The sequence below is a fragment of the Ovis canadensis genome, chromosome 2, assembly GCF_042477335.2.
Source record: "Ovis canadensis isolate MfBH-ARS-UI-01 breed Bighorn chromosome 2, ARS-UI_OviCan_v2, whole genome shotgun sequence".
Lineage (NCBI taxonomy): Eukaryota > Metazoa > Chordata > Mammalia > Artiodactyla > Bovidae > Ovis > Ovis canadensis.
The window spans coordinates 87,700,373-87,727,303 of NC_091246.1; the positions used below are offsets into that span (position 1 = coordinate 87,700,373).

General features: G+C 37.4%; 1 protein-coding gene across 3 annotated transcripts in view; it reads left to right on the forward strand.

Annotated features, from left to right (window-relative positions):
* Positions 1 to 26,931, forward strand: part of ADAMTSL1 (ADAMTS like 1) — a 1,110,365-nt gene that overhangs the window by 845,748 nt on the left and 237,686 nt on the right. For 2 of the 3 annotated variants that reach the window (XM_069576633.1, XM_069576635.1), the window contains 4 exons: positions 5,054 to 5,104; positions 10,002 to 10,206; positions 11,518 to 11,665; positions 13,732 to 13,816. In XM_069576633.1, the coding sequence (XP_069432734.1) occupies positions 5,054 to 5,104; positions 10,002 to 10,206; positions 11,518 to 11,665; positions 13,732 to 13,816 (489 nt within the window). The remainder of the gene's footprint in view (positions 1 to 5,053; positions 5,105 to 10,001; positions 10,207 to 11,517; positions 11,666 to 13,731; positions 13,817 to 26,931) is intronic. The other variant, XM_069576634.1, reaches the window with a different exon arrangement.

Here is a 26,931-nt window from a genome sequence, read left to right on the forward strand (position 1 = left end):
GAGATGTAGAGTCTAGCCAAGCAGCTTAGAAGCACAATTGCCATTCAACTATCTTCCTCGGTCCCAGGTCACCCAATCACCCCTGCCTGCCAGAGCAGCCAAACCAGTCTCTAAAATAGTCTGCCCTTCACACAGGTGGCAGAGCTAGCAAAAAACAAGGAGTGGGACTAGAGACGTGCGTCATCTTTAGTGCAGCTTGTTTAGGAGTTTCTTTAACCTTGTTCATTTGCTTTCTTTCATTCAGGATGGTAGTTGTATTGCTTGCTTTTATGTATGCACGTCAATGGCATGAATTCATTGGCTGATTATTTACTAATTACCTCTGTGCAGAGAACTGTGTTAAAAGATAGAGTAAAGAACCAATATGGATTTTGTCCCATGGTGTTAAACTAAAGAAAATGTTTACATGGTTAAAAGTTAGTAGACAGTTAGAAGTGATGAGGGGAGCTTGTGCTATGGGTGTTTGAAAAGGGAAGAGAAAATTGTCTGGCTAGATGTTGAGAGGAAACATAAGGACAGGCTTTAGAAGAGGTAGCACTTGATTTCACCAGGTGTTATGGACATCACTGGGAAGTAAAGTATCTGTTGCTATGACGACAGTGAGCTGGATTGGAGCAGGCAGTGCCTGCAGGCAGAGAGAACTGTTAGGAGGATAATGCAAAGGGGGCTAGATTCCTGTCAGCGAGATACATTTGGCAGACATCACAACTGGAAGAACTCAGTGTCTGTAGGGAACATGGGAAAGAGAGGAAGCAACGATGACCCACAGTACCCAGCCAGGGTGGATGGGAGAAGGGCAGTGTTCTGAACAGTAACAGTGATCACAGGAGAAGAGACACTTTGCAGGGGAAGAAAATGAATTGTCTGAAAATGGTGAGTTTGACAAACTGAGAGCACATCCAGCTGTCAGGATGTCAGAAATGAGGCTCTGCAGCCCCAGAGAAGAGGCAAGAGGTTGTGAGAGAGGCACTGAAAGGGAGTGTGGAAGCCATGAAAGTGGCTCCTTGCGATCCATTTCCAGAAGAACCCAGAACCTGGCAAATCAGATGCTCATAGAATTGATAGTTATATTAGGGCTTTTCTTGGAAAGAAAGATTTATCACAACAAGTAAATTTCACACCTGAGTAGTGTGAGCCTGAATATGGCTTGATTTTTAAAGTCAAGGATATTGTTCTAAAATAGCTCCTAAGATGGTTTCAGGACACAGACTCAGTCATCTTTAAATGACATGTGGAAATTGAGATGACAGTCTCATTTCATCCATTTATATCATGCTTTCAAATGTTTCTGTCTTTTGCTTTCTCAGAGTTGAATTTTGTAATTTTGTTTTACTTAAATGTTCTAATTCCTGAAAATAGGGAAGCATAAAAAGGAAGAAAGGGAAAAAACACCCTTAATCCAAACACCAGGAACTAACAACTGTTTTCAGTCCTTTTCTAATATATTTGTACATACATACACACACATATATATAGACTTTACAAAAATGATTATATAGACAATATATACATGAGTTTTCTTTATATAGTGGATTACATTGCCTATTCTATTTTGTACGGGATTTTTTCATTTGACATTGCATTTGAACATTTTCCATGTCATTAAAAAATGGTTCAAAAGTCTTCATGTTATATACTGCATACTATTTCTATGAATTTGTCATGACAGGAAGCATTCTAGTGTCGTTGGACACGAGCTATGAGAGGATGACGTGCGAGTCTTTCTTCTACTTATACCACATGAGTTCATGGTGACCCCTTCTTCATCCTCATCTTCTCTTCTTCCCATCATGACCCCTGATTTGGGAGACTTTAGATGGAATCAGGCCACTGTCCTACATAGAAAGTACATGAGCAGTCAGAATGGTGAAGGCAATGGAGAATGAATCATTTCACCCCAAAACCAACTGTTCACTATATTTTCCATTGTGATCATTTTTTAAAAAGTTACTTTCGCCTCCTTCCCCACCCCCTCATGTTCAGACACATGTCTGAATCCATACATATATGTGCAGGCACACACATGCACATGCAAAGCAAGACCGAAGCATGGAAAGAACTTCTTACAGTCCCTAAATGACGTTCTTTTTCATCATTCTTCAGTAGGTACACTTTGTCTAAGAAAGAGACAAAGTGCCTTAAGAGTAAGCGATAGAAAGTTGAGTTTAGGCAGCACTGCCTGGCCCTCTGTGACAGTGTGGTGAAAGGCCAGGGCCATGGCATAAACCCCAAGAGAGCGCGGAGCCCATGCGCATGAACATGCATCAACAGGGCTGGACAGAGCACCATTGTTTTGATAATCTTTCTGTTTTCACAGGTGCCATGGAGTCATTTTATGAGTCTTCACCATGACCTATGCCATAGAAAGACAAATATAGCTATAGTTTTGCTGAATCCAGATTTAAAGCTTCTTGTTCAAACAGAAACATAATTTCTCAATCAGTCCAATGCGAAGCCCAACATCTTGAATTCTATAACTCCCTCTTTTTTCCCCTTCTTTCCTTCTAGCCTGTCTCCTTCAATATTACTACTTCCATTTTAAATATCATCAGCTGATAAATCAGTTGGCAGGGATCTACAACAGTTCATTCTAATATTCAGAATGACAAATCATAACTATAAATCTTTCCAGGAAAGAAGGCTGCCATATACATTTCTACATTTAGATCTCGATCTAGGCATGAGAAAAGATACTAGGGTTAGCGAAAATATAACTGCAAAGTCAGTTCTATGTAGTCCTTAATTATCTACTATCAGACCTAGGTTATTAGAAGAACTTTGGAAGGTTGGAATTCTATCAAAAACAGTTCTTTTAGAAAAAAATTTTCCTTAATGATTAGGCAGAATTACTGGGAAGTAATCACATGATCCTAACAAAAGACAGGATTTACCTTTCATATCTGATTTCTTGTCAAAATAAGATCAAAATGAATAGGATGTTTCTGTACCTTGGAAAAGCATGGAGAAAAGTTTAATGTTAATATTCATCCCATTCTTGTGTTCATTAAGAGTCTTGGGATTTTGAGCTTCCTCAAAAGGCATCATTCATTTTCATGAACATTGTTACTGAAGGGTAGTACACATACATGTACCATGAAAATTTAATCATATAAGTGAATACCTTTAGCCATTCAAATCAACTAAAGAAAACTTAGTCATGTGAGATAACTAAATTAGTTCTTCAACGTTTGTACTTCTTGAGAAATCTACATTCAAAGATTTGTTTCCCATTTTCTCTCAAACTTAATTTTCCCTTACCTTTTAGTAATTTCTCCAGGAACTACCCTTTTTATTACTCCATCTTTCCTCCTTATCTGTCATGATGTCCAGCCAGTACTATTTTTTTTCTTACTGTTCCATAGTATACCTAGTTCACTGTTTCCACCCAAAAGCTTAGGTTTGCTAGCCATATTAAAATCACATGCTATATCATTCTGTATCAGAGCGTAAGGTCAAAGTGAGTCTTAATATGTCCATTTTTACATAAACATTTTACTGAATATGTATATATAAATATATACTCACCCATTCATCCCAGATTAGAATACATGAGTTCCTTGAGTTTTCAGAAGAGGAAGTTGCTATCATTTGTCAGTTGTAAAATAAGTGCTCACGACCTACCATGCTTTGCCCAGCATTTGACAGCAAATACATGTCATCCACAGATTGAGCTCAGTCTCCCACTCTTGATAGAGAGTTTGTTTTATCTGAGATTCATGAGTCATAAATCTCCCACAAGTTAGGGGGCTCAGCAAGAAGAAAGTCTTGTCAATTGGAGGCTTTACTTGAAATCAGTGAGGTAGGTCCCTGTACTTTATTAGACTCCTAAAGGCCTCTGAGGACTTTCACGTAATATCATATAATATATGATATTATATGAATATATAATATCATATCTTGTGAATCCATTAATGGCACCCCACTCCATTACTCTTGCCTGGAAAATCCCATGGATGGAGGAGCCTAGTGGGCTGCAGTCCATGGGGTTGCTAAGAGTTGGACTCGACTGAGCAACTTCACTTTCACTTTTCACTTTCATGCATTGGAGAAAGAAATGGCAACCCACTCCAGTGTTCCTGCCTGGAGAATCCCAGGGACGGGGGAGACTGGTGGGCTGCTGTCTATGGGGTCGCACAAAGTCGGACACGACTGAAGCGACTTATCAGCAGCAAAGGCCTCTGAGGACTTTCACATAATATCATATAATATATGATATTATATGAATATATAATATCATATCTTGTTAATCCATTAGCCATATAGCCTAAAATATCATTTCTTCTGGCTCCTTTAGTCTTTATCCTTAAATCTCACAGGTTTCCCAGGGCACCAGATATACTAACAACAGTCAAAACAATCACCACCACCAGTTAACACCATATCACATTTTATAGACCACCAAAAAATGTTTCATCTTTATTATCTCATTTTAACTGCCCTACCTTTGTTTTGGTAGGGAACATGCTTTTGTTGATAGTTGCCTACTGTGTTCACTCATTCCCCTTCCCTTTTTAATATAACCAAGTTATATTAAAATCTCCAGATTTTACTCAGGTCCTTACCTATTTGCTAATGCACAGTACGTAGTATTGTCAGTCCCCAGGTACATACTCTTACATATAGCTCTCTCTTTCATCAGGAACAAGACAGTAACTATAAAATTGCTTGGTGAGCATCTGGAAGTAACATTAATAATGATGATCATAATGACCTCATAGGATGTATAATTGGGGCGATTAAAGAACATTTACAAGCTTATTGTGTCATAGTTAATGATAAAGTGCCAAGTTTTCTTGCCACCACCCTTTCCCCTGGTATTTCCTGCTTGGATCAGAGAACTAATTATAGTAAACGGTGCCCTGTCAAAGAACTTGCCCCATCCTCAAAAGGATGCTAGCATAAAGATATTGAACTGTTTTAGTGTTGTTTTTTTAGAGACGATTTATTAATGTTATTTTGCATTTGTCTAAAAAATTGTTTAATGTAATCATTTAGTGTTTATTTTATTGTGTGTACCTTCTACTCAGAGGGTTGGCATTATTGTTCCTAACAGTGACGGATACAAGCAGATCATGCCCTATGACATCTACCATCCCCTTCCTCGGTACGTAACTCAATCATCCTGATGCTAGAATTAGTAACTCAGTCTTCTGCTTCTTATATATATACTAGATTTTGTGTTTTTCTGTAAAAAAATAAGATGGTAGATAGTATATTTTGCAATCCCTCCTGAACTTTGCTTTTGAATAACACTGGTCTGCTCAGACTGTAAGCTTGTCATTCAAAAACCGTTTTAAGATAGGATTGGATTACATTGCAGTGGACACAGTAATTCACTGTGATTAGATACAGTGTATGGGTTTATGTTATGTCTTTCTTTCACTCCCTTTGTCCTTTTCTGTGTTTCCTCTGCAATAGGACCCTAGTCATTAAAGCACTGTTGCTAACTGTTAAACAAACACTGCCTGAATTATTATCCAAATACCGCAAATGTGAAATTCCAGATGTGGTATTACTCTGCATAGGGTCTTTGAATATCCTTCTTTTTGTTCCAGAGAAATTAATTAAATACAAAAAGGCAGTTTTTTCATATCCTTATTGTTCATAACATTTGGTGGGGAGGGGAGTTTTGTTATTTTCTAAAACAGAATATTCCAGGTACTGCATTGCTTTTTTAAAGTACAGTATTTTCTAAAACTAGAAAATATCATTAAAGTGACTGAGAAACTTTTCAAAGAACTTATCCTCTTTATTAATATATTTATAAGAAAACTGGAGAAGCTGAAAAACATGCTAGCTACTGAGCATATCGCCTGCCACCTTAGAAACAGCCCCCCAGAGAGCAGAGATTAGACTTGAGTTTGAAGCCACCTCTGTGCTAAGCAAGACCTTTGCTCTCTTGTCCTCACTCACTGGTGCTTCAGAGAGTCAGCTGCTGTTTAGAACCCAAGGTTTCAATCAGATTACAAACAGTTGGAAATAATCCATGGTGGTTTGCTCCATCTCAAACTAAGCAAAGCCCTCAAAATGATTGTATTTGGAACTGTAAAATAAAGCAAAGTTTGATTGAAAATCTTCAAATACTTTGAATTGAACTACAAAAAGGGGACCTTGAGGTTTTTTAGTTCAGCTGCCCCGTGATGCTTCATTCTCCCACCCTTCACATCCACTCAACACACATGTGTAAACACATATATTTACACAAATAGGCATAAATGTGTATTTACTGCAGATGCTTCCCTCGTAGCTCAGTTGATAAAGAATCTGCCTGCAATGCAGGAGACCCTGGTTCAATTCCTGGTTCAGGAAGGTCCTCTGGAGAAGGGAAAGTCTACCCACTCCAGTATTCTGGCCTGGAGAATTCCGTGGACTGTATAGTCCATGGGGTCACAAGGAGTCTGACACAACTGAGCAACTTTCACTCACTCACTGCAGATGCATTCCAATATAGGTATACATACATACATATATATATGTATACACACACACATGTACATGGGCTTCCCTGGTGGCTCAGCAGTAAAGATTCTGCCTGCAATGCAGGAGACTGGGGTTTGATCCCTGGATCAGGAAGATCCTCTAAAGGAGGGCATGGCAACCCACTCCAGTATTCTTGCTTAGAGAATCCCATGGACAGAGGAACCTGGCAGGCTACACTTCATAGGGTCACAAAGAGTCAGATACGACTGAGCAACTTAGCAGCAGCAGCAGCGTACACGTACACGCACACACGTATAAACCAATGCAAGTGTTATCCGGGTTCTACTTAAATACTTCCAGTGACTAGCATGAAACTTACTTTTCACCATTTTGATGGTGGTGTAAAGAAAGGGGGCACTTGGTTAATGCTATATATAATTGTTTAGGGATTTTTTAAAAGTGTTTTTCACTGAGGAGTTACTTCATTCATCAGCTCCCTCCCTTTTTCCTATGTCTATATTGATAAAGACAGTAAATGACTTAAGAATGCTACTGTTGTATCCTTTTTCTGGTTTGATCCAGAACCAAACATGAAAAAAAAAATGGAATGAAACAGAGAAATATCAATTTAACTGAACCAAGATTTCTTTGATTTCAACCCCCATATCTGTAAAGTAAGTATTCATAGGACACATGTATCTGGCTGTGCAAAGCCCATGTGATTTGAGATAAAGGCATAGTTGGGTGTCAGGGGTAAGAACATCAAGTTGATGTTTGTCCTGTAACGGTCCTCCTCAATTTCTTCCATGTCTGTGATCTCTCCTGTTTATATTTCTCTGGTGTGACTAATGCCTGTCCTAGGTTAAACTTGATTTCTTATGTATTCGGATGTCCCCCGAGTGCTTGAAGATGTATTCTCAATGGCAGACTGAAATGAACGCGCTTGATGTTTGTTTGCACCCTGTCTTATGCACTTTGGCCTGTCCATGCATCCCAATGGGAGAAGACAACTAGACGATAAACAGGCTGTAGTTATTAGCCCATGCACTTCTGTTACTAAATTAATTCTGAAGTTAGATATTCTGCTTTAGTGATAAAGCCTTAGTAAATGGAAGCTATTTCTATGGATATTTTTATGGATATTCTTCTTTCTTAAGAAGAATAAAGACTCAAAATGTTTCTCAGAGGGCAGCTACTTACTGATCGAGACTTTGCGTACTGAAATTATTTAAATGTGTTTAAGACCACAAGATACAAAACACAGTGAATGAATTTTTAATTGTTTTTTCTTGCTTTCAGTCTTTGACTATAATCATATCTGAATATAATTTAAGAACACATTCTGATGAATTATCTTTAATTTATAATTAATATTTGCAATTTTTCCACATAATCATTAATTTTGAGAATTTCTTAAACTAAATACACAATGGACTTTAAAAATTAAAAGCCAAAGGAGTTAAAATATATGACCTCATCTGTTATTCTTCTAGGGCAAGATTCTTGGATATATTTTTTTTTTTTCCCAAATACTTACCTGGTCCCTGTTTTGAGATATTCTAACTGATGTCCTCTCTGAGCTATTGTTATACTTTCTTTAAAGAACAAAGATATTTTTCTTTGAAATTCCACATAATCCTATTATTATGTAAGGATTTGCATTATAGTTTTTCACATATAGAACTATAGTTAATCCTGGAACCATACTATAAATGCCTGGAATAATATTCACATCATTTGTCTTTCCATGATCACTGACAATGAAAAGGATACTTATTACTGTTTATGAAATTACACCATGGATCAGGTCCAAGTGTTGAGACAGAAATTAATCACTGTCTCTTCAGAAGGGTCAACTTTAGGGGTATTAGAGTACCAATTAGGAAATGTGCTCTTTTTATGGCACCTTAATGTTTTAAGGGATTAAATGCCCATTCAAAAGCATATTCCCAGTTCACTGTCAAATCGAGTCTAATGTGAATTGGTTCTTACACGTTCAGCTTAATTTTAGTCTGAATCAGACCTGTTATCCACTTCCAGCTCTCCAGAGATTTACATGGAGACAAATGAGAATTGGTCTCACCCTTTTGGAAGAGAAACTCTATAGAGCTGCTTCCTTCTATTGAAAGGGAACAGAGATTCTCCAAAGGACTAACCAGAGGGCCTCAGTTTCCCCATAATAACATTTTCTTCTGTGTCTCCTGGGGAAATATGCAGAGGAAAATATTGTATTTGGCAGCATGTTTGGGCTGTTGGCAGTGGAGATTACAGTTGTTGCCTAGACTTGAACAGTACAGAGAATTGTGGAGGAAAATTCTCTGTAAGTGGGAAACATATGTTATCCAGGCTCATGCAAAAGAGAAATCAGGCTCACAATGCACGTGAAATCCCATGTAAAGCATAGTTCACATCTCCACGGCATGCCTGTGCAGTGTTTTTAGATTTAACTATTCAAGTGGATCAACTTGGTGACATTTTGTTTCTCTCTCATTAAAATGGTATCTCTCATAATTTTAAGAGAAATTCTTAGAGTGCCTTACCAGTCCTCATAAACAAGCAGACTAGATAGGCAAGAAAGAAAAACTAGCCCCTGCATTTCTGTTCTTACAAATTTGACATTCTCTAAACCTCCAAGAAGAATCAGGCAAAGATATCTCTCTGCCTCTGGCCTCAAATGCATCAAGCTGTGGAGAGAATTGAAAAATCAGTGAAATTCTCTTAAATGCTGTTGACAGCGTTGTTATTTTTCCCCTTACTTTACTGTATACGTAGATTCCAATGCCATGAGCTTTTGAACCAAAGCCAAACTTTTCATAGTTCCAGGAGTTCTTGATTGGAGAAGTGCTAACTGTCAGTACCTCACCCCAGGAACTAGGGAACACATAGGTAACACCTATATTGACACTTTGGCTTCTTAATGATGATGCAGTTTGAACATCAGAATTATACTGAATCCATGCAGTCCCAAAGTTGATGACCGTAGAACCAAGGGAAAAAGGGTGTTTAGTTTACCTTGATCTTTCATGAGCTCCGCATGTAAAAGTATCCAGAAGCTAAGTAATGAAGTATTGCGCTGAAAGTGAGAAGTATTAGCCCAGGTAAAAACTATTAGAATTAATTGATTAACCAATTTTAGTCTTAAGATAGATATTTAGATACACAGATGTTGGACAGATGCAAATATATATTAATAAAATATAAAATAATATAAATATTATATATAAATATACATACACCCACACAAATACACATACAGAGAAAATATATATTAAAACTATAAGGAAAAGTACTGAACAGCCCTCTTTTGAGTAGGTGATGGACCCCACAGATAGCCTTGTAGACAGTTCTCAGAGTAATTTCTTACATTTGTGTAAAGCTTCAAGGTTGACAGAGCACTTTTCCCAGCATTGAATTCTCTCTGACTCAGCAGACTTTGGGCAGTTGCTGGCTTTCGGTTCTCTAGAGCTCAGCCTCTCAGAACCTACTGCCCTGATGGGCACTGGGGAGGGAGTGATGGGAAAGCTCACGGAGGAGGTGGGCAGTGTGCAGGTCTGCCCTGATGACTTCCCTTGCTTCTGTAGGTGGGAGGCCACCCCATGGACCGCGTGCTCCTCCTCATGTGGGGGGGGCATCCAGAGCCGGGCAGTTTCCTGTGTGGAGGAGGACATCCAGGGGCATGTCAGCTCAGCGGAAGAGTGGAAATGCATGTACACCCCTAAGATGCCCACCGTGCAGCCCTGCAACATTTTTGACTGCCCTAAATGGCTGGCACAGGAGTGGTCTCCGGTAACTGTGATTTCTTTCTTTGTTCATTAGGAGAGTAAGTCCATTCTTCCCTCTCCGCATCATCACCCCACCAGCTACTCTGTCCACCTCCCCACTTCTCCATCTGAGCGGTCTAGATGCCTGCTTATGTAGACCCTGGAGTAGGCTTACCCCAAATCAAGCACAGCCAAAAGTAAATGAGTAGGAAAAAATATATATATATATGTATGTATATGTATATTTAGCATGCATGCTTATACACACACATCTTTTTCTTCAAGTGACTTCAAGATGCCACTATCACTCCCCATAATGTTCTCTTAAGTAAGAAGGGGAGGCACGTGTCTGCCATGAGTAGCTGAGGCTGAATGAGCCTGAAGCTGTGTAAGCTGTTCTGATGGTTGAGCATAGCAGACCAAAAGTTTGATTTCATTTTTTGTTTCTTATATTTTTTCTGTGTCCAAAAAAGTGTCTTCAGTGGATTAAGATGAAAACTATGTCTATTATTCATTGGGAAAAAAAGATGAAAATAACAATGTAATTAGAATGGAGGTGAAGCAGGATTAACTAAAATGAAAATAGTCTGGACATTAGGAAAGACACTGCAGCAGCTTAAACATAAAAGATTAACTGTGGGGGGGGGGGGGGGGGGTCCTGGATTCTAGTGCCAAAAGGTGTGAAGTGGCAAAGGAGTGGAAAGGTGAGATGGAATGATCTGTCCTCAGCCACAGAGATGGCCACAGGTTACTCACATGGCCTTGTGGCTTTGTGCCTGCAGATTAGAGCTGTGATGCCTCTTTCTATCGAGACTTGCTCCCAAGCATGTGGAACCAATTAGTTCCTTTCATCATTTTTCCATGCCACTGTTATCAGTTGGATCAGCCATGCTGCAATATAAATTAGCAATGATGGAAATTTTAAAAATTTAATGTCCATGTGGGAGCTGGCATTTTTCATACTTTAGACCTAACAATCATTAGCAAAGTGACTGAATAAAATTAACATGCAGTCTTGGTAATCAAAAATTAGGCGCACTCCATAATTTCTTTTCTCCTTCTCTTTGCTGCTTGGTTTGGGACTTTGCACACAGTGTGTGCTTAAGAACGGCTAACTGACTAATCCAAAGTGAAGAAATCGCAAATGATTTAATGTGCAGCCGCCTTCACATTGAAATAGCCCAACAGAACAAAGATCCCATGACTAGTAAGAAATCATATAAAGCCACCAGGAGCCCTTCTGTAAAAGCAGCCATTTAAAGAGTCTCAGGTGGGAAGTGAAGAACAGTAAACAAGGCTTTGCCTATGAGTCTCCTTTCTTGCATTCTCCTTCCAGTGTACAGTGACGTGTGGCCAGGGCCTCAGGTACCGTGTGGTCCTCTGCATCGACCATCGGGAAGTGCACACCGGAGGCTGTAGCCCCAAAACCAAGCCCCACATAAAAGAGGAATGCATCATACCCACTCCCTGCTATAAACCCAAAGGTAACTTGATGGGGGCTCTGTAACCAATCTTGTCATGGTCGTGTGTATTCACTGCTGTTTTCAATTCCTTGGAATACTTTTAAGTATCCCAAGTGTTCTTTATAACTATCCTTTGTAACTTAGACTCTACTAAATGGACTAAACTATTTCTAAAAGTCTTTGCAATAGTTTTGTTTGCAAATTGTTTTTAAGCACTATGTATTGATGTAATTCTCTCCTGAGTCAGAAAATTAATGGAAGATTGCTACTGAAAAAAAAAAAAATCAGATCTACTTGAAGCGAGATATTATAAAGATATTATAGAAGTATATGTGTGATTTACTATTCACATTGCTTTCTATTAAAAACAAGGCAGTAAGATTCATCAAATAAAAAAGAAAGTGGGCTTAAATCAATTAATAAATGTGTGTGTATATATATATATACATAAATATATGTATGTATATCACTGAATCACCTTGCTATATACTTGAAACTGATACAACTGAGGTGTAAATTAACTACACCTCAGTTTAAAAAAAAAAAAAGCAGTGAATCCAAACTGTCTGCTTTGCTAACCATGAAATATACCATACTTCATACTAATAAAACAACAACAAAAAGTTGTTGCTTTTTATATTGAAAGCTTTAAAATTAAAAATTAACATGAAACTGGACTCCAGAATCATAATTTGAAAGAAAAATTGGAATAAATCTATCGATGTCTACAACCCACTGCCTTGCCTATTGTAAGTTTTCCACGAATATTATCTTCAGCTCTTGAGTATCATTAGCTTCCTCAAATACAGGAGGATCAGTGGCCACTGATATGGTTGGCAGAGTCAATTCAAAAAGACAGTAAAATATTATAAGCCTACTATTCATGCTAAGCTGAATGCTCATTATTGAAAAACAGGGATGGTTCAAGCTGTCATAGACACCTTCATTGACTGAGTTCCTTTATCTTGGAGAGGTGAGCTAGTTATAAAACTATGTATGTATATTTGGAACCATTTGCTGGGTTCAAAATGTTAGCAAATCCTTTTGGCTTGGGCAGTTTTACATTTCTCACTGGCTTTGTTTTCTAAATGGTTGTTGCACATAGAGGATAAAAAGTGATGCCCCAGCTTAAAATAATGCATTTTTTATTTGTTCGTCTTTACCCAGCCACTTCAGAGAAAGAAAAGCAGTTTGTGGGTAACTGTCAGGAGTAAAATCTGTATTTTCACAACTAGGTAGTGAGTCTGGCTCTCTAAACATCATTAAAATGCCATATAATTCTATGATATATGCATATATAGACATATTTCTTTCATCTTTATAATTATATGTTATAAAATGGTGATAGAGCCTCACTGGCTCATACTATAAAGGCAAATATGCCTATAAATGACTCTAATAAATATGTCAGAATGCAAATCTTGGCAGTTATTTATGTAGGAGCACTTATAACCTCCCTCTTTATTTTTCTCCTCCACAGTTTTCTTTTTTTTTCCAGGAAGTTGTTAGGAAGCTTATTTTGAATTGTTTGACCAAAGCTAGATAAATATTTGAAGCAAGCCAAATTATGGTTTGTGGACCCCCAGTTCCTCATATTCCAATTGTCAATGAACCTCTGGTGGATACTGCATGAGTTAGGTGTCTAAAGAAACATATTGAGAATTTCAGAGTGGCAGTTTTCTTTGTTTTTTACAGTATGGTATAGATCACACTTAGCCAAAAAGAAAAAGAAAAACAAGTTAGAATTTATGAAAATATCACAATGTAATCCACTGTATTTTGTTTTAAAAGATAAATAGTACTCTATCTTTTCAAGAGGAAATAGTGAAAAGATACTCTGATGATTCTTTATATATGTATTGAGCTCCTAGAGTTATAACTTTCATAATAAAAAGACTTCACTCTTCAACATAATAAAGGGCACTCATATACAGAAATTAACCCGAAAACCTATTATTTATAGTTACCAACATCATAACTTTTAGGTAGTACAAAGTTGAGAACTGGGGAGGAGAAAATAGCATTTCCTTGAAATCCTAAACTGGTTCTAACCTCTTCTTTTTTGTCTCTATGCGCTGAATTCTCAGAAAAGCTTCCAGTTGAGGCCAAGCTGCCATGGTACAAACAAGCCCAAGAATTCGAAGAAGGAGCTGCTGTGTCAGAAGAGCCTTCGTAAGTTTTCAACCATGAGTTGTTTGACTTTGGATGCTGATTGGTTTAAAGAAAGAGGTATCTCACCCAGGCTTTCATAGGATCTGAACTCAGTATACTCCTCTTACCAAGGGTAGAGTGAGGCTTTGGGGCTGTCAGATTGGAGATTTATCAGAGCGTTTCTAAAACATGACTGCTCTCTAAATCTTTTGAGTTATGAAAATGAAAATGTAGTGCCTACCCTCTTCTCCAAAATCTGACCTTGTCTTTTCTCTTGCCAAGAGGCTGAAGGTAAGAAAGTCCAGGCTGCATCTGGTGATGTAGCATAGATTTGCTGTGGAAGCCTAGGCATCTTTTTACACTCCTTATCTCCCAGCTTTGCAGTATAGCCACTCACAAAAATGAAAGGGTAAGTGAGATATATCTGAAAGTAAAGGAAACTCATTAGCTTTTCTTTCCCCTTTCTTGCTGGATCGGTAGTAGATGGATACCAGGTCTCTGCCCCACTTGCTCATGGTCACACAACTGCTGAGTTTAATCAGGGCCGTGAAATCTGTAAGACAACTAGATGCTTCACAAGAGAAAACAAGGAATAGAGACAGATTGATGGATCAAATAACTGCATACTGATCTACTGGAATACACTGATATGCCTCTCTGCTGAATCATTTTTAAAAATTTGGGAAAGCACTTTATTGATGAATTTCATCTATGTCCAAAGCAATTTCTCCAACTGATGATTATCTAGTTTATTTAATACAAGCATTAGACTCAGTACTATGCATTAATACATATGACATGTTATGTGAGCTTCCAAGAGCTCACAGTATAGCGTTCAGGATACAAAATGGTTTCCAAATATAGTTGTTCAGTTGCTAAGTCATGTCTGACTTTGCCACCCCATGGACTTCAGCATGCAAGGCTTCCCTATCCTCACTGTCTCTGAGTTTGCTCAAACTCACGTCCATTAAGTCAATGATGCCATCCAACCATCTCATCCTCTGTCACCAGCTTCTCTTCTTGCCTTCAATCTTTCCCAGGATCAGGGTCTTTCCCAAAGAGTTGGCTGTTCGCATTTAGTAGGCTTTACTAAATTTTACTAAATATATAAATTAACATTGTAATCTATATGTTTAAAAGCAATTTAGAATCTCCTCTGAGTCATCTTGTTTGAATCAAAATCTGATATATTGTTTGCCAGAATACAAATTGTGTTCTGAATCACACCCTAAACATTAAGAGATTGAAAAAGAAATCCAAAATACAAATTGGTACAATGACCAAAGTTCAATTTGTAAAGAAATGGTACTTAGTCACTTGTTTCACAGAAGAATGGTTTATATATGAGCAAACACATTTCTTAAAAGATAAGAAGCAAAACATAGGTTATTTCTGTGTTATAAGTTGTGGCAGCTTTTTTTTTTTCTGCTTCTTTGAGGAAATGCTTTAAGAAAAATCAACTAACCACTACAGAACTTTGGAGGAAAGTCAGTGGTTAAACATTACAGTGCAACTTTTATGTGACTATATAAAAGCTTAAAACTTTTTGTTTCTCTCCTGCCAGTACCTGGCTTGACAGGCCTTCTTGTTCCTGGAGAGGAAGGAAGCAGTTCATTTTAGAGGGATATTAACTCTTGAATCCACTAAGGTCCTATTTGAGACAGAAAGATGCCGTATAATTGGAGCTAGTCACTTCTTATATGTGTTCTTAGGTTAATATACATTTAAAGCCAGTTAGGTTTTATTTTACCTAAATAAACTCTGCTCTCCTGTACATTATATTCTGTCATGTGGTCTAAAGCATAATTATGTATGTAAGATTGCATTATGATCAATGTTAAATAATATAGCAAAGTTTAAATTAGATCAAAATATCTTATACCAATAATTAGACACATTTCCCATTACTAGATACTTCTTAAACAAAAGCTATAACTAAATTTTAATGCTTCTGCAAAAGCATTACATAGACCACAGCATTATATATCCATATTTTGTAATGAGTGTTTTCCACTAAACTTCTGATTAAGATGCATTATGCTTAACTTTAATCCTAACAAATCCCTAAACTAGTTAAACACATAATTTTAACCATTGAAACTATAACCATATATTAGATTATTAAATTTTACTCTTGGTGTAATGGAATTGCCATCTTGGCATGATTAATCTGAATTGAAGTAGATTGTAATTAGAGTGCTAGTGCTGGGTAACGGAAATGTGTACTATAAATATTATGCTCAGAACAATAATTACTTTTATACCAAAATGAAATAAATGACAGCTGTAGAATGCTGTAATGAAAGGTATATGGTTTCCATATTTTAATATACTTTACATGTTTCATGCACTAAACCCTAGAAAGGTCCTATGTGTCACATTGTTTTTTTAATTGATTTTGAAATTTAAAAACAGAATTTTGCATGGTCTTAATTCTTTTTTATGCCATATAGACTAGTTTCTAAATGTATGGAGCAACCTATAATTATTTTCCATACTATAATGAAAAAATGATATACTGTCAGCAAGTCTTTCTTCTCCCCACAGAAGGGATACACATTGCTTAAATTAAACAGTAATGTTTAGAAGCTGTGGTTGTCACTTCTGAACTCATCAGAGAAGAGAACCAGGAATAGTGGTCCAGGACTGTTATCTCCTGCTTTGGCTCCAGTTAACATTCAGAGTCCTGTAGTAAAACAGCAAATGTCATTTATTTCCCCTTATGTAAAGTAGAAAACAGTGTCATTAGCCTGTCTCATTGAATACTAGAAGAAAATATGTAACTTTAAATCTTTAGTAGATGGAGATACTATTATTGAATAATAGATTCTTTTGGTAACCCTAAAATAGAAAAAAAAAAATATTGGTTAGCACTGTAGCCAAAAACATGTAGGAAAGCAACCACTCTAAGACATGTTTAGAAAAAACCTGTAGTGAAGACTGAAAATTGAACTGCCAAAAAAATATCTAAATCTTTGTAGGAGTATATACCAGCTTTGTTGTCCTACTAAACTAAATGCCCTGCAGAAGATACAAATACAATTATCAGTTTCATAGAATAACTGAAATAAATATCACATGATGGTAATGTCTTGAGCTAACCGATAAGTTCATTCGGGTTTTCCCATATCATGCTACGGAACAATCTGATTTGTCTTATGAAGCTACAGCTTCATTTAGAAATGCATTTAGATGCTTTTTTTCTGCAGCAACAGAAACAGACTGGTTTATTTACAATGTATATGATTCATATAGTATGAAGATAGGAATATTGCCTGAGTCTATTTTCTTGATCTGCAGAAAATGATTTCCTAACCCACATGTAGAAATCTTGCTCTCTAAATTGACTTTTCACTGGTGGCCATAATTTCCCTTAATCCACACATAGGTTTTTGTCAGGTTTCCCTGACAGTCAACCTCAAAAATCTTTAAGCAGTGTATGTTTGTTTCTCTTGATTGAGCAGGACAACATGAACAAGATCCAACCCCAAACTGAAACTGAGAGATGGGGTGGGGGGCACTTTAGCTAGTGAAACAGATTAAGCACAGAAAACCTTATAAATTAATACAGTAAAGTGAACTTGCTTCTGAGGATGTCAGCTGAGAAATCCATAGAAATCCTTGCTACCTAATTAATGCAGAAAAAAATATGATTTAAGATAGACTTTTGCAAAAAGTAAGATTCTGGGAGAGTTGCATTTTTCTGAGGATAATAGCAGTGCCATTCTCACACTGGCAAGGGGAAAATGGGAGAGGGACTTAGAAAATTCTCTTCTGCCTTTATTTAAATTATGTGTTTTTGCGTTTGCTTTCAGTTGATGAGAGTATTATCAGGTTTAGAACACATCCTTGAAATGCCAGCTGATTGCTTCCACAAACAAATATGTGGAAATAGCTTTCTAGATATTTTTTTAACCATCAAAATTTTACTTGTGTTTGGTGAGGAATCAGAACTACAACTGGTCAGACAACTGTATTCATTAATTAAGTAGAAGCTAAAGAAATCACTTGACTTGATTTCCCATCTCCTGCTTTTATACCTTCCTTTTAGTCTTTGTTGGGATGTGTGCATAAACAGCACAACCACCTCAAGCCACATACACAACACAACCCCTTTGACAGCTTAATTTCTTGAGCGAAAATGAAACGCTGGTGACTTCTGGGATCTATCAAGACAGCTCTCTGCCACTGTTGTAGTTAATCAGCTGGTCTTCTTAAAAACCCTAATCTGACTTGAAATAGGAAGGAAATTTTTCATTTTCTTGACTTCTTCAAGCCACTAATAAGCCACTAAATACCCTAGAGGGTATAATCTGTTAAGTGAGGGCTTAAGGCTTAAGTATGTGTATGCTCAGTCATGTCCAACTCTTTGTGACTCCCATGGACTATATAGCCTACCAGGCTCCTCTGTCCATGGAATTCTCCAGGCAAGAATACTAGAGTGGGTTGCCATTTCCTCCTCCATGGGATCTTCCAAACCCAAAAATCAAACCCACATCTCTTGAGTCTCCTGCATTGGCAGGAGGGTTCTTTACCACTGCACCACCTGGGAACCCCCAAGGCTTAAGAAAATGGTATGGCCTGGCAGCTTTTGATGTTTTGACTTTCTCTTTAGATTATCTGCTTTCTGAATCCAGTCATCCCAGGAAGAAGAAGGTGGAACTAATTGGGCATCTAGGGAGCCAGGTATCCCCCCAGATTGATTTCAGTCACCAGGAGTTCTGCTTGGATGGCTCAGAACAAATGACAGGAGGCAGGTGGTTGTTTCCCTTAGATACCCCTTGACGAACATCACCATTTTAACCAGCCATTCCTCATCTAACCCTGGCACATCCTGGCACACAGGTGGAGACCCTTACCAGTGTTTTGCTTCAAAGTTACAATTGGGTGGTCCTCTGTGCCTTGATCTTGCACTTAAAAAAAGTCCTGACTTATTTTATTAGATTTTCATTGAACAGCTTGACTGCATGGTTTGGAAAACATTTTTTGGCTGCAACATAAATGTTTGCCATAAATAACCTTGGTGTGAGCCATTTTAAAAAGGAAGAAGGAAAGCAAGCAGGCAGAAGGCAGTGGTAATATCTGGATGCCAGATGGCATCAGCTTAGTGATGGGGCTGTTCAGTAAGAGCATGCATCTGTGTGAATAGAACCCACAAGGAATTAAATACAGAAAGAATAGCCAATAAGAGTCACCATGGTTATTCTATAGTCATTAAATGGCTTGTTTACCTTGTTGAAAATAGTATTTAAATATATAATATTTAAGAGTATGTTAGTCCATATTTATATCTAGTAAGTTGTCTGAGAATGTGGATGGCTTAACTCAGTGGTTAAGAATGTGAATTCATGTTTTTATAAAGTGGTTAGAAATGTTAATTTGGTGACACGTGTCTATATTTTCCCCCAAAGAATATTTAAGGAATCAAAAATTGGTAATGGAACCAGATAGTTTTGTTGTTCATACCCTTAATGTAAAATACCTCAAGTACATTCTCTTTGTGAATCTCGGGCCATAGAACATAAAAAGAAATATCTTAAGGGAGAAACAGATATATCTCTTTTGAATCAAGAGTCACCTAAGGTTAAGAATTGTAAACACTGTTTGCTGATCATTAAATCCTCAGAAAGGATGTTGAAGCAGAACATGACATTAGAATTAGACAACAAAAACAGCACAACAGCATTTAGTTTTAATTTGGCACCTGCAAAGTGAAAGCCTCATACTGGCCAGAATGAATGAGCCCTGATTTCCCATAACCATCATCACTTCCCTCCCTTCCAGCTCCTTCCTTTCTGGGCTCCTGGTCTACCCAGATTGCTCTCCTCCCTTATATCATCTACAGAATTCTTAATATAAATTCTTTGGGTGATCATGTATTTTAGATAATACTGGACCTCCTAATTGTTCACATCTCCCAATGAAAGTAATTGAATTCACTTTTAAGTCACCTGCTCTGGGCCAGATTTGTGCCAAGTGCAGGTTTTGTAAAAAGAAATCCAATAGTCCTTGCCCTCAAGAAACCTTGAGTGTGTGCTTACCACAGGCATGATAAGATTGTGACCAAAGTGTTGAGTATTGGCCAGTCATCCACAGATTGAACAAACGAGTCAGCTATTTGGAAGAAATGACCTTTGGGGTTTGGGTATGCACAGCACAATCGTGTTAATGATTTCACAAGAAGCGTAGGAGAATTTTTTATTGAATTCCCGAATTCTCTCTACTACTCTGTGTTCTCTGAGCTCCAGTATCAGGATAGGTAAGCTAATACATGGTAAAAATGCACAAATACGAGAAACGAGAGAAAGAAGACTGTGATAGAAACCATAGGTTTTGTTTGGGCATAAATGTGGGGATTGGCCGATGATGATGATATGTTTGTGTATCTGACTTTGACTCTAAAACTAGCACTTGGGGAAAGATTATTTGATTTTTTTATATAGCAAATGATTAGATATTTTATATCAGAAAATGTACCTCATTAATCTGTGTTAGGTGTTGCAAAATATAGTACCAAAATCCTTGATAATTTCCTGAAATTTTTCAGATATATCAGGCTGCCAACTATGTGAGTTGGTGAGGTGGGGGAGGGGGGGGGTGGTGAGTCTCTGTATTTGTGTGCCCAAACAAGGAAACAGCCCTGCTGGAATCAAATTAAAAACCACTTTAACTATTATTCACAGAGCAAGGTAACCCACTCCAGTATTCTTGCCTAGAGAATCCCTTGGACAGAGGATTAGTCCAAGGGATATAGGGTCACAAAGAGTCAGACACAACTGAAGCGACGTAGCACACACAAGCATGGTAGCAGCATGCCCAGTGGTGGAAAGTGTGGGTTCCAGGGACAGACTCCTTGAATGTGAATCATGGATTCCCCCCAATAATAACAGGGGACCCTGACAAGTCACTTAACCCCATAGGCTTTAATTTCCTCATTGAGAAATGAACATAATGGTATCTATATCATAAAGATGTTGAGAGGATTAAGTTATGTGTAAAGTGCCTGATATGCAAGAAACTCTGTTTAGGTGTTAACTGTGGCTATGGTTGTACCTTTTCCAGTATCATTCATCTTTCTTGAGAATATTGAGAGCAAACATGTTTCATAATCATTCGTTTCCAAATGGAGAAATTGAGAGAGGTGGTATCTCTGCTTCATACATATTATATCATATAGCATGTGAGACAACCGCAAGTGACCACAAATACCCTCCAATTTCAGCTCATGGCTCTTAGCTAACACCACTTCTCTGCATCCCCTCTATATTTCTGAGACTCTTTTAAGACTCGCTTATAGGCATCTCACTTTGAATTTAGCCAGAAATTCATCCTAAAGGACAAAGGCTAGTTACCTTGATTTGAGCAAAAAGCAATCTGTAACAAATGGCAAAAATAAGGAAAGTTTGGAAAGTGCTCATCCTCTGTCAGCTCTGAGTTACATACAGTTGATCTCCCAAGCTTGCTCCCAGCATACACAGAAAAAATCAATAACAAATTCAAGAGAGCAGACAGAGACATTTTTATGTAGTCACTAGAAAAGCCTTTCTTGCAAACCACTAAGTTCTAAATGTGTCAGCCCCTCCTACTGTCTCCACTTAATGCTTATTCTGCAGCTACTTTCAGAGCTAAATCTGAACTGTTGCTCAGCTGAGCCCTAGAGCGTGGCAAAGACAAATTAATGGGATCCTCGTGTGCCAAAATAAAGTATGGACCCTGTCAGCACCAATATATGTTAAGTCCATTAAGGTCATTTTTAATGAACTGAACTTTTCATTGGAAAGCTTTGCCAAACTTGTTGAATTAAGGGGAAGAAACCTTTACAAAATTACAAGATAAACTAATTCTGCTCTGTGTGAAGAAGAAATGGTTCATGACAAGTATTCTGAGTTTACAGTATTTTATATTTTTATCAAATTCAGGGAAAAGAATGTACGTTGAAATCTACATTCTGTTATTAAGCTAAGAACTCCAAATGCACTAATAGCATTGTATGCTCTGATGGTATTTTAGTCCCTGGGACCTGGGTTGTTTGTTTGTTTGTTTGTTTTTGAGATTTTAAAAACAAACTTTATTTGATATTTCCATAAGCTCCCTTACTCCAGATTTTGCCAAAAGCCTCCATAAGATTATCTTTTTTTGTCGTTGTTATTTATATTTTTTAAATATAAATTTATTTATTTTAATTGGAGGTTAATTAATTTGCAATATTGTATTGGACCTGGTTTTTTAAATCTTCGGACTAGCCTCAAGGAAAACCAAACTTTTAAATCATGTTCTGTTCACATAGGTCAAAAAAGCAGTGGAGAGAAAGATGGTCTGAAACAAGTGTCCTAGCCTCATTTTTCATTTGGGAAGAATGATTTGGCTCCATTTGTATCTGCAACAAACAGTTAAAAGTCTATATTCTCTTTTTCCCAAATCTCTGTGTGTAATGAGTTTTAAAGAGGGAGCTTCTCTAACCTAGGAACACTTTCAGAATGCTCCAAAGTCTTCACTGATGGGTGGCTGGTTATAAAATAACCAGTGTTAGATCAGCATCATATATAAATTACTGAAGGCAGCCTCTGATTCAAAACTGCCCCCAAATCCTTTTATTCTATAAAACAGCATTTTTATTGAGATTCAACTGAAGTATAATAGACACAGAATTTAAACTTGCTTCAAGCTGCATGATAACCCAAACCTCACCAAGATGAATTGAGGCCTCCCCATACTGCCCAAGGGCAGCTCTAAGAATATAAATAAATCAGCCTATGATAGCCACTAAATCTGGGCACATTCACTTCTCAAAAGACCATAAGAAACGTCTAAACAGGAAAAGGTTATTGGATTTTCCATGCCAATGCCTGGAAAGGTCTTAGGCTTTTTATCTTGCTTGCTTTCAATCTCTGGGGCCAAGAATAAACCCAATATCAAATCACTCATAACATCAATCCTTAACCTCTTATTTATCCATTCACTCACTCATTTTTTTAAATATATTTATTGAGCACCTATTATGTGAAGTTCTGTCTTCATGGAGGTTTGCTCTTATGAAGAGAGTTATACCATAAATGTTCACACTTGATTATCAAAAACTGATCACTGTTATAAGAAAATGAATGAAGAAGTGCTCTCGGAGAGTCTGATGGGGCTTTCAGTAGGTCCAAGGTCAAGGATGTCTTCTTTGAGAAAGGACATTTCAGCTGAGACCTGTAAGATGAATGGAAGTTATTCTAAACTGAGAGGAAAAGGAGATTCATCCAGGGAGTGACCCACACATTTCAAAACTTTGAACCAGGAAAGAATGACACACGTTTAAGCAAGTGAAGGAAGACTAGTATGTCTGGAAGCCAGTGATGAGGGGAGAATAGTAGGAGTTGAAGGTGGATAATGGCATAATGTAACCATGGTAAGGAGTTTAGCTTTCATTCTGAATATAACAGGAACAATTTAAAGCTTTACATTTTAAGACCCTCCTGGCTACAGCATGAATAATGAGTTAGTAAGAGCTGATAGAGGAGGAAAACAGACCAGTGGCTATTGTGGAAGTTCAGGAGAGAGCAGATGTTAGCTTCAGTGATCTGGCTTATGTGGCAGTGTGAGAGCCAGGACAGTGAGTTGGAGAAGAGCATGGATTCTATAGTAAATGGCCATGGTTTAAATCTTGACTCTGCCATTTATTTAGCAGTATGACCTTGGGAATATCTGTGTGTCGATTTTATTACCTAGAAGTGGGGATGAAAATATTATTGTTAAAATACAATCTTTAGAAAGTTAAAATCATTATTTCTGTTAATAAATATAAAATGAGCACATGTCAAATTTTTGTTTAACTCTTGAATTATGAAGAAACCAATAAAATGATAAAACAAATTCTAATGTGAATTGGATTTAGAAAAGTTTGTATTTTCTATCAGGCAAAATTATTTCCATTGACATGAACAGAAAAATAATGTCCATCACTTTGAACAAAAAAAATCTCCATCATTACAGGCCCTCTACAAGGAACCTTGCATCTTTGCTACTGCTAAGTCACTTCAGTCATGTCCAACTCTGTGCAACCTCATAGACGGCAGCCCACCAGGCTCCCCCATCCCTGGGATTCTCCAGGCAAGAACACTGGAGTGGGTTGCCATTTCCTCCTGCAGTGCATGAAAGTGAAAAGTGAAAGTGAAGTCGCTCAGTCGTATCCGACTCTTAGCGACACCATGGATTGCAGCCTACCAGGCTCCTCCATCCATGGGATTTTCCAGGCAAGAGTAGTGGAGTGGGGTGCCATTGCCTTCTCCATTGCATCTCTTTAAGGTGCAAAATAGACCAGCTTCCTTAGAATTTGACAGCCCCTGTAAGTCTGCTAGACTTCCCATTGAAAGAAACCCAGTAATCTTGTTTGCCCATTTAACAATGTTTCTGACAATACCCATCTCCTAACAATGTTATAACAAGTTAATGTATAGAAATGCTTAAAACATATCAGTGAGCTGCTTGTATATTTTGGAAATTAATCCTTTGTCAGTTGTTTCATTTGCTATTACTTTCTCCCATTCTGAGGGTTGTCTTTTCACCTTGCTTATAGTTTCCTTTGCTGTGCAAAAGCTTTTAAGTTTAATCAGGTCCCGCTTGTTTACTTTTTGTTTTTATTTTCATTACTCTAGGACGTGGGTCATAGAAGATCTTGCTTTGATTTATGTCATCCAGTGTTGTGCCTGTGTTTTCCTCTAAGAGTTTTGTAGTTTCTGGTCTTACATTTAGGTCTTTAATCCATTTTGAGTTTATCTTTGTGTATGGTGTTATGAAGTGTTCTAATTTCATTCTTTTACATGTAGCTGTCCAGTTTTCCCAGCACCATTTATTGAAGAGGTGCTCTTTGCCCCATTGTATATTCTTGCCTCTTTTGTCAAAAATAAGGTGCCCATAGGTGCATGGGTTTATTTCTGGGCTTTCTGTCTTGTTCCATTGGTCTATGTTTCTGTTTTTGTGCCAGTAACATACTGTCTTGATGGGTGTAGCTTTGTAATATAGTCTGAAGTCAGGAAGGTTGATTCCTCTAGCTCCATTCTTCTTTCTCAAGACTGCTTTGGCTATTTGGGGTCTTTTGTGTTTCCATATGAATAGTGAAATTTTTTGTTCTAGTTCTGTGGAAAATGCCATTGGTAATTTGATAGGGATCACACTGAATTTGTAGATTGCATTTGGTAGTATAGACATTTTCACAATATTGATTCTTCCTACCCAGGAACATGGACTATCTCTCCATCTGTTTATGTTGTTTCTGATTTCTTTCATTAGTGTCTTATAATTTTCTGTGTATAGTTCTTTTGTCTCCTTAGGTAAGTTTATTCCTAGATATTTAATTCTTTTTGTTGCAGTGGTGAATGGAATTTATTCCTTAATTTCTCTTTCTGATTTTCCATTGTTAGTATATTGACAAGGGATGAATTTCCAAGATATACAAGCAGCTCATACAACTCAGTGCCAGAAAAACAAACAACCCAATCAAAAAATGAGGGAAAGACTTAAACAGACGTGTCTCCAAAAAAGACATACAGGTGGCTGACAAACACATGAAAAGATACTCAACATTGCTCATTATTAGAGAAATGCAAATCACAACCGCAGTGAGAAATCACCTCACACCAGTCAGAACAGTCATCATCAAAAATCTACAAACAGTAAATGCTGGAGAGGGTGTGGAGAAAAGGGAATGCTCTTGCACTCTTGGTGGGACTGTACATTAATATAGCTACTATGGAAGTCGGTGTGGAGATTCCTTAAAAAACTAGGAATAAAACCACCATATGACTGAGCAATCCCGCCACTAGGCATATACCCTGAGGAAACCAAAATTGAAAAAGACGCATGTATCCCATTGTTCATTGCAGCACTATTTACCATAGCTAGGACGTGGAAGCAACCTAGATGTCCATCGACAGATGAATGGATAAAAAAGTTGTACATATATACAATGGAATATTATTCAGCCATAAATGGAACACATTTGAGTCAGTTCTGATGAGGTGGATGAACCTAGAACCTATTATACAGAGTGAAGGGAGTTAAAAAGAGAAATATAAATATCGTATCCCAATGCATATATGCAGAATCTAGAAAATGGTACTGAAGACTTTATTTACAGGGCAGCAGTGGAGAAACAGACATAGAGGATAGACTTATGGACATGGGGAGAAGGGAGGAGAAGGTGAGATGTATGGAAAGAGTAACATGGAAACTTATATTACCATATGTAAAATAGATAGCCAACAGGAATTTGCTGTATGGCTCAGGAAACTCGAACGGGGCTCAGTATCAATCTAGAGGGGTGGGATGGGGTGGGAGATGGGAGGAAGTTTCAAAAAGGAGGGGATATATGTATACCTAAGGCTGATTCATATTGAGGTTTGACAGAAAACAACAAAATTCTGTAAAGCATTTATCCTTCAATTAAAAAATAAATAAAAATATCAATGAACATTAAATATTATTGTGGTGGTTGTTGCTGCTGTTATATCAAGGTAGATGTAGTAGAGATAGAAATAAATGGATTTCAGATATATTTTCAAGGGAGAATTAGTAGCATTTGGAAATCATTTGAAAGTGAGAAGTTAGGGAAAATGCAGGATCAAGAGTAAATCCTAAGTTTTCATGTGAGCAGTTAGCTGCCCAGTTGAATCATTTGCTGTGATGAAGGTTGGAAGAGGAATCAGATGCTGAGGAGGGGAATCAAGAGTTCCATTTTGAATACTTTAAGTTGGAGATAACTTTGAAATATCCAAGTGAACATGTCAATCAGGAGGGATGTCAATGTGTAGTGGTTAAGAGCATGAAACTCTTCTAGGTGTGTGGTTTATACCTGTTCCCTCATCTACATATTAAATGGGGATTATAATTCTTATCTCATTAGATTATTCTTGGGTTTTAATATTATTTGTAAAGCAGTTAGAAGTGAGACTGGTACCTAAGACACACTATATAATGTTTTAAAACATTAAATATATTAATGTTTATTCCTTTCAAAGAGTAAAATGGCTCCCTATCCCAAATCTTAATTTAACAAAAAAGTTTCAATATGAAGCCCAGATAAAAGGTCTAGACTGGAGAGTCAGTACATAGAATTGCCTGAACTTTGGTGGTTTTTGAAACCAAGAATCACTGAT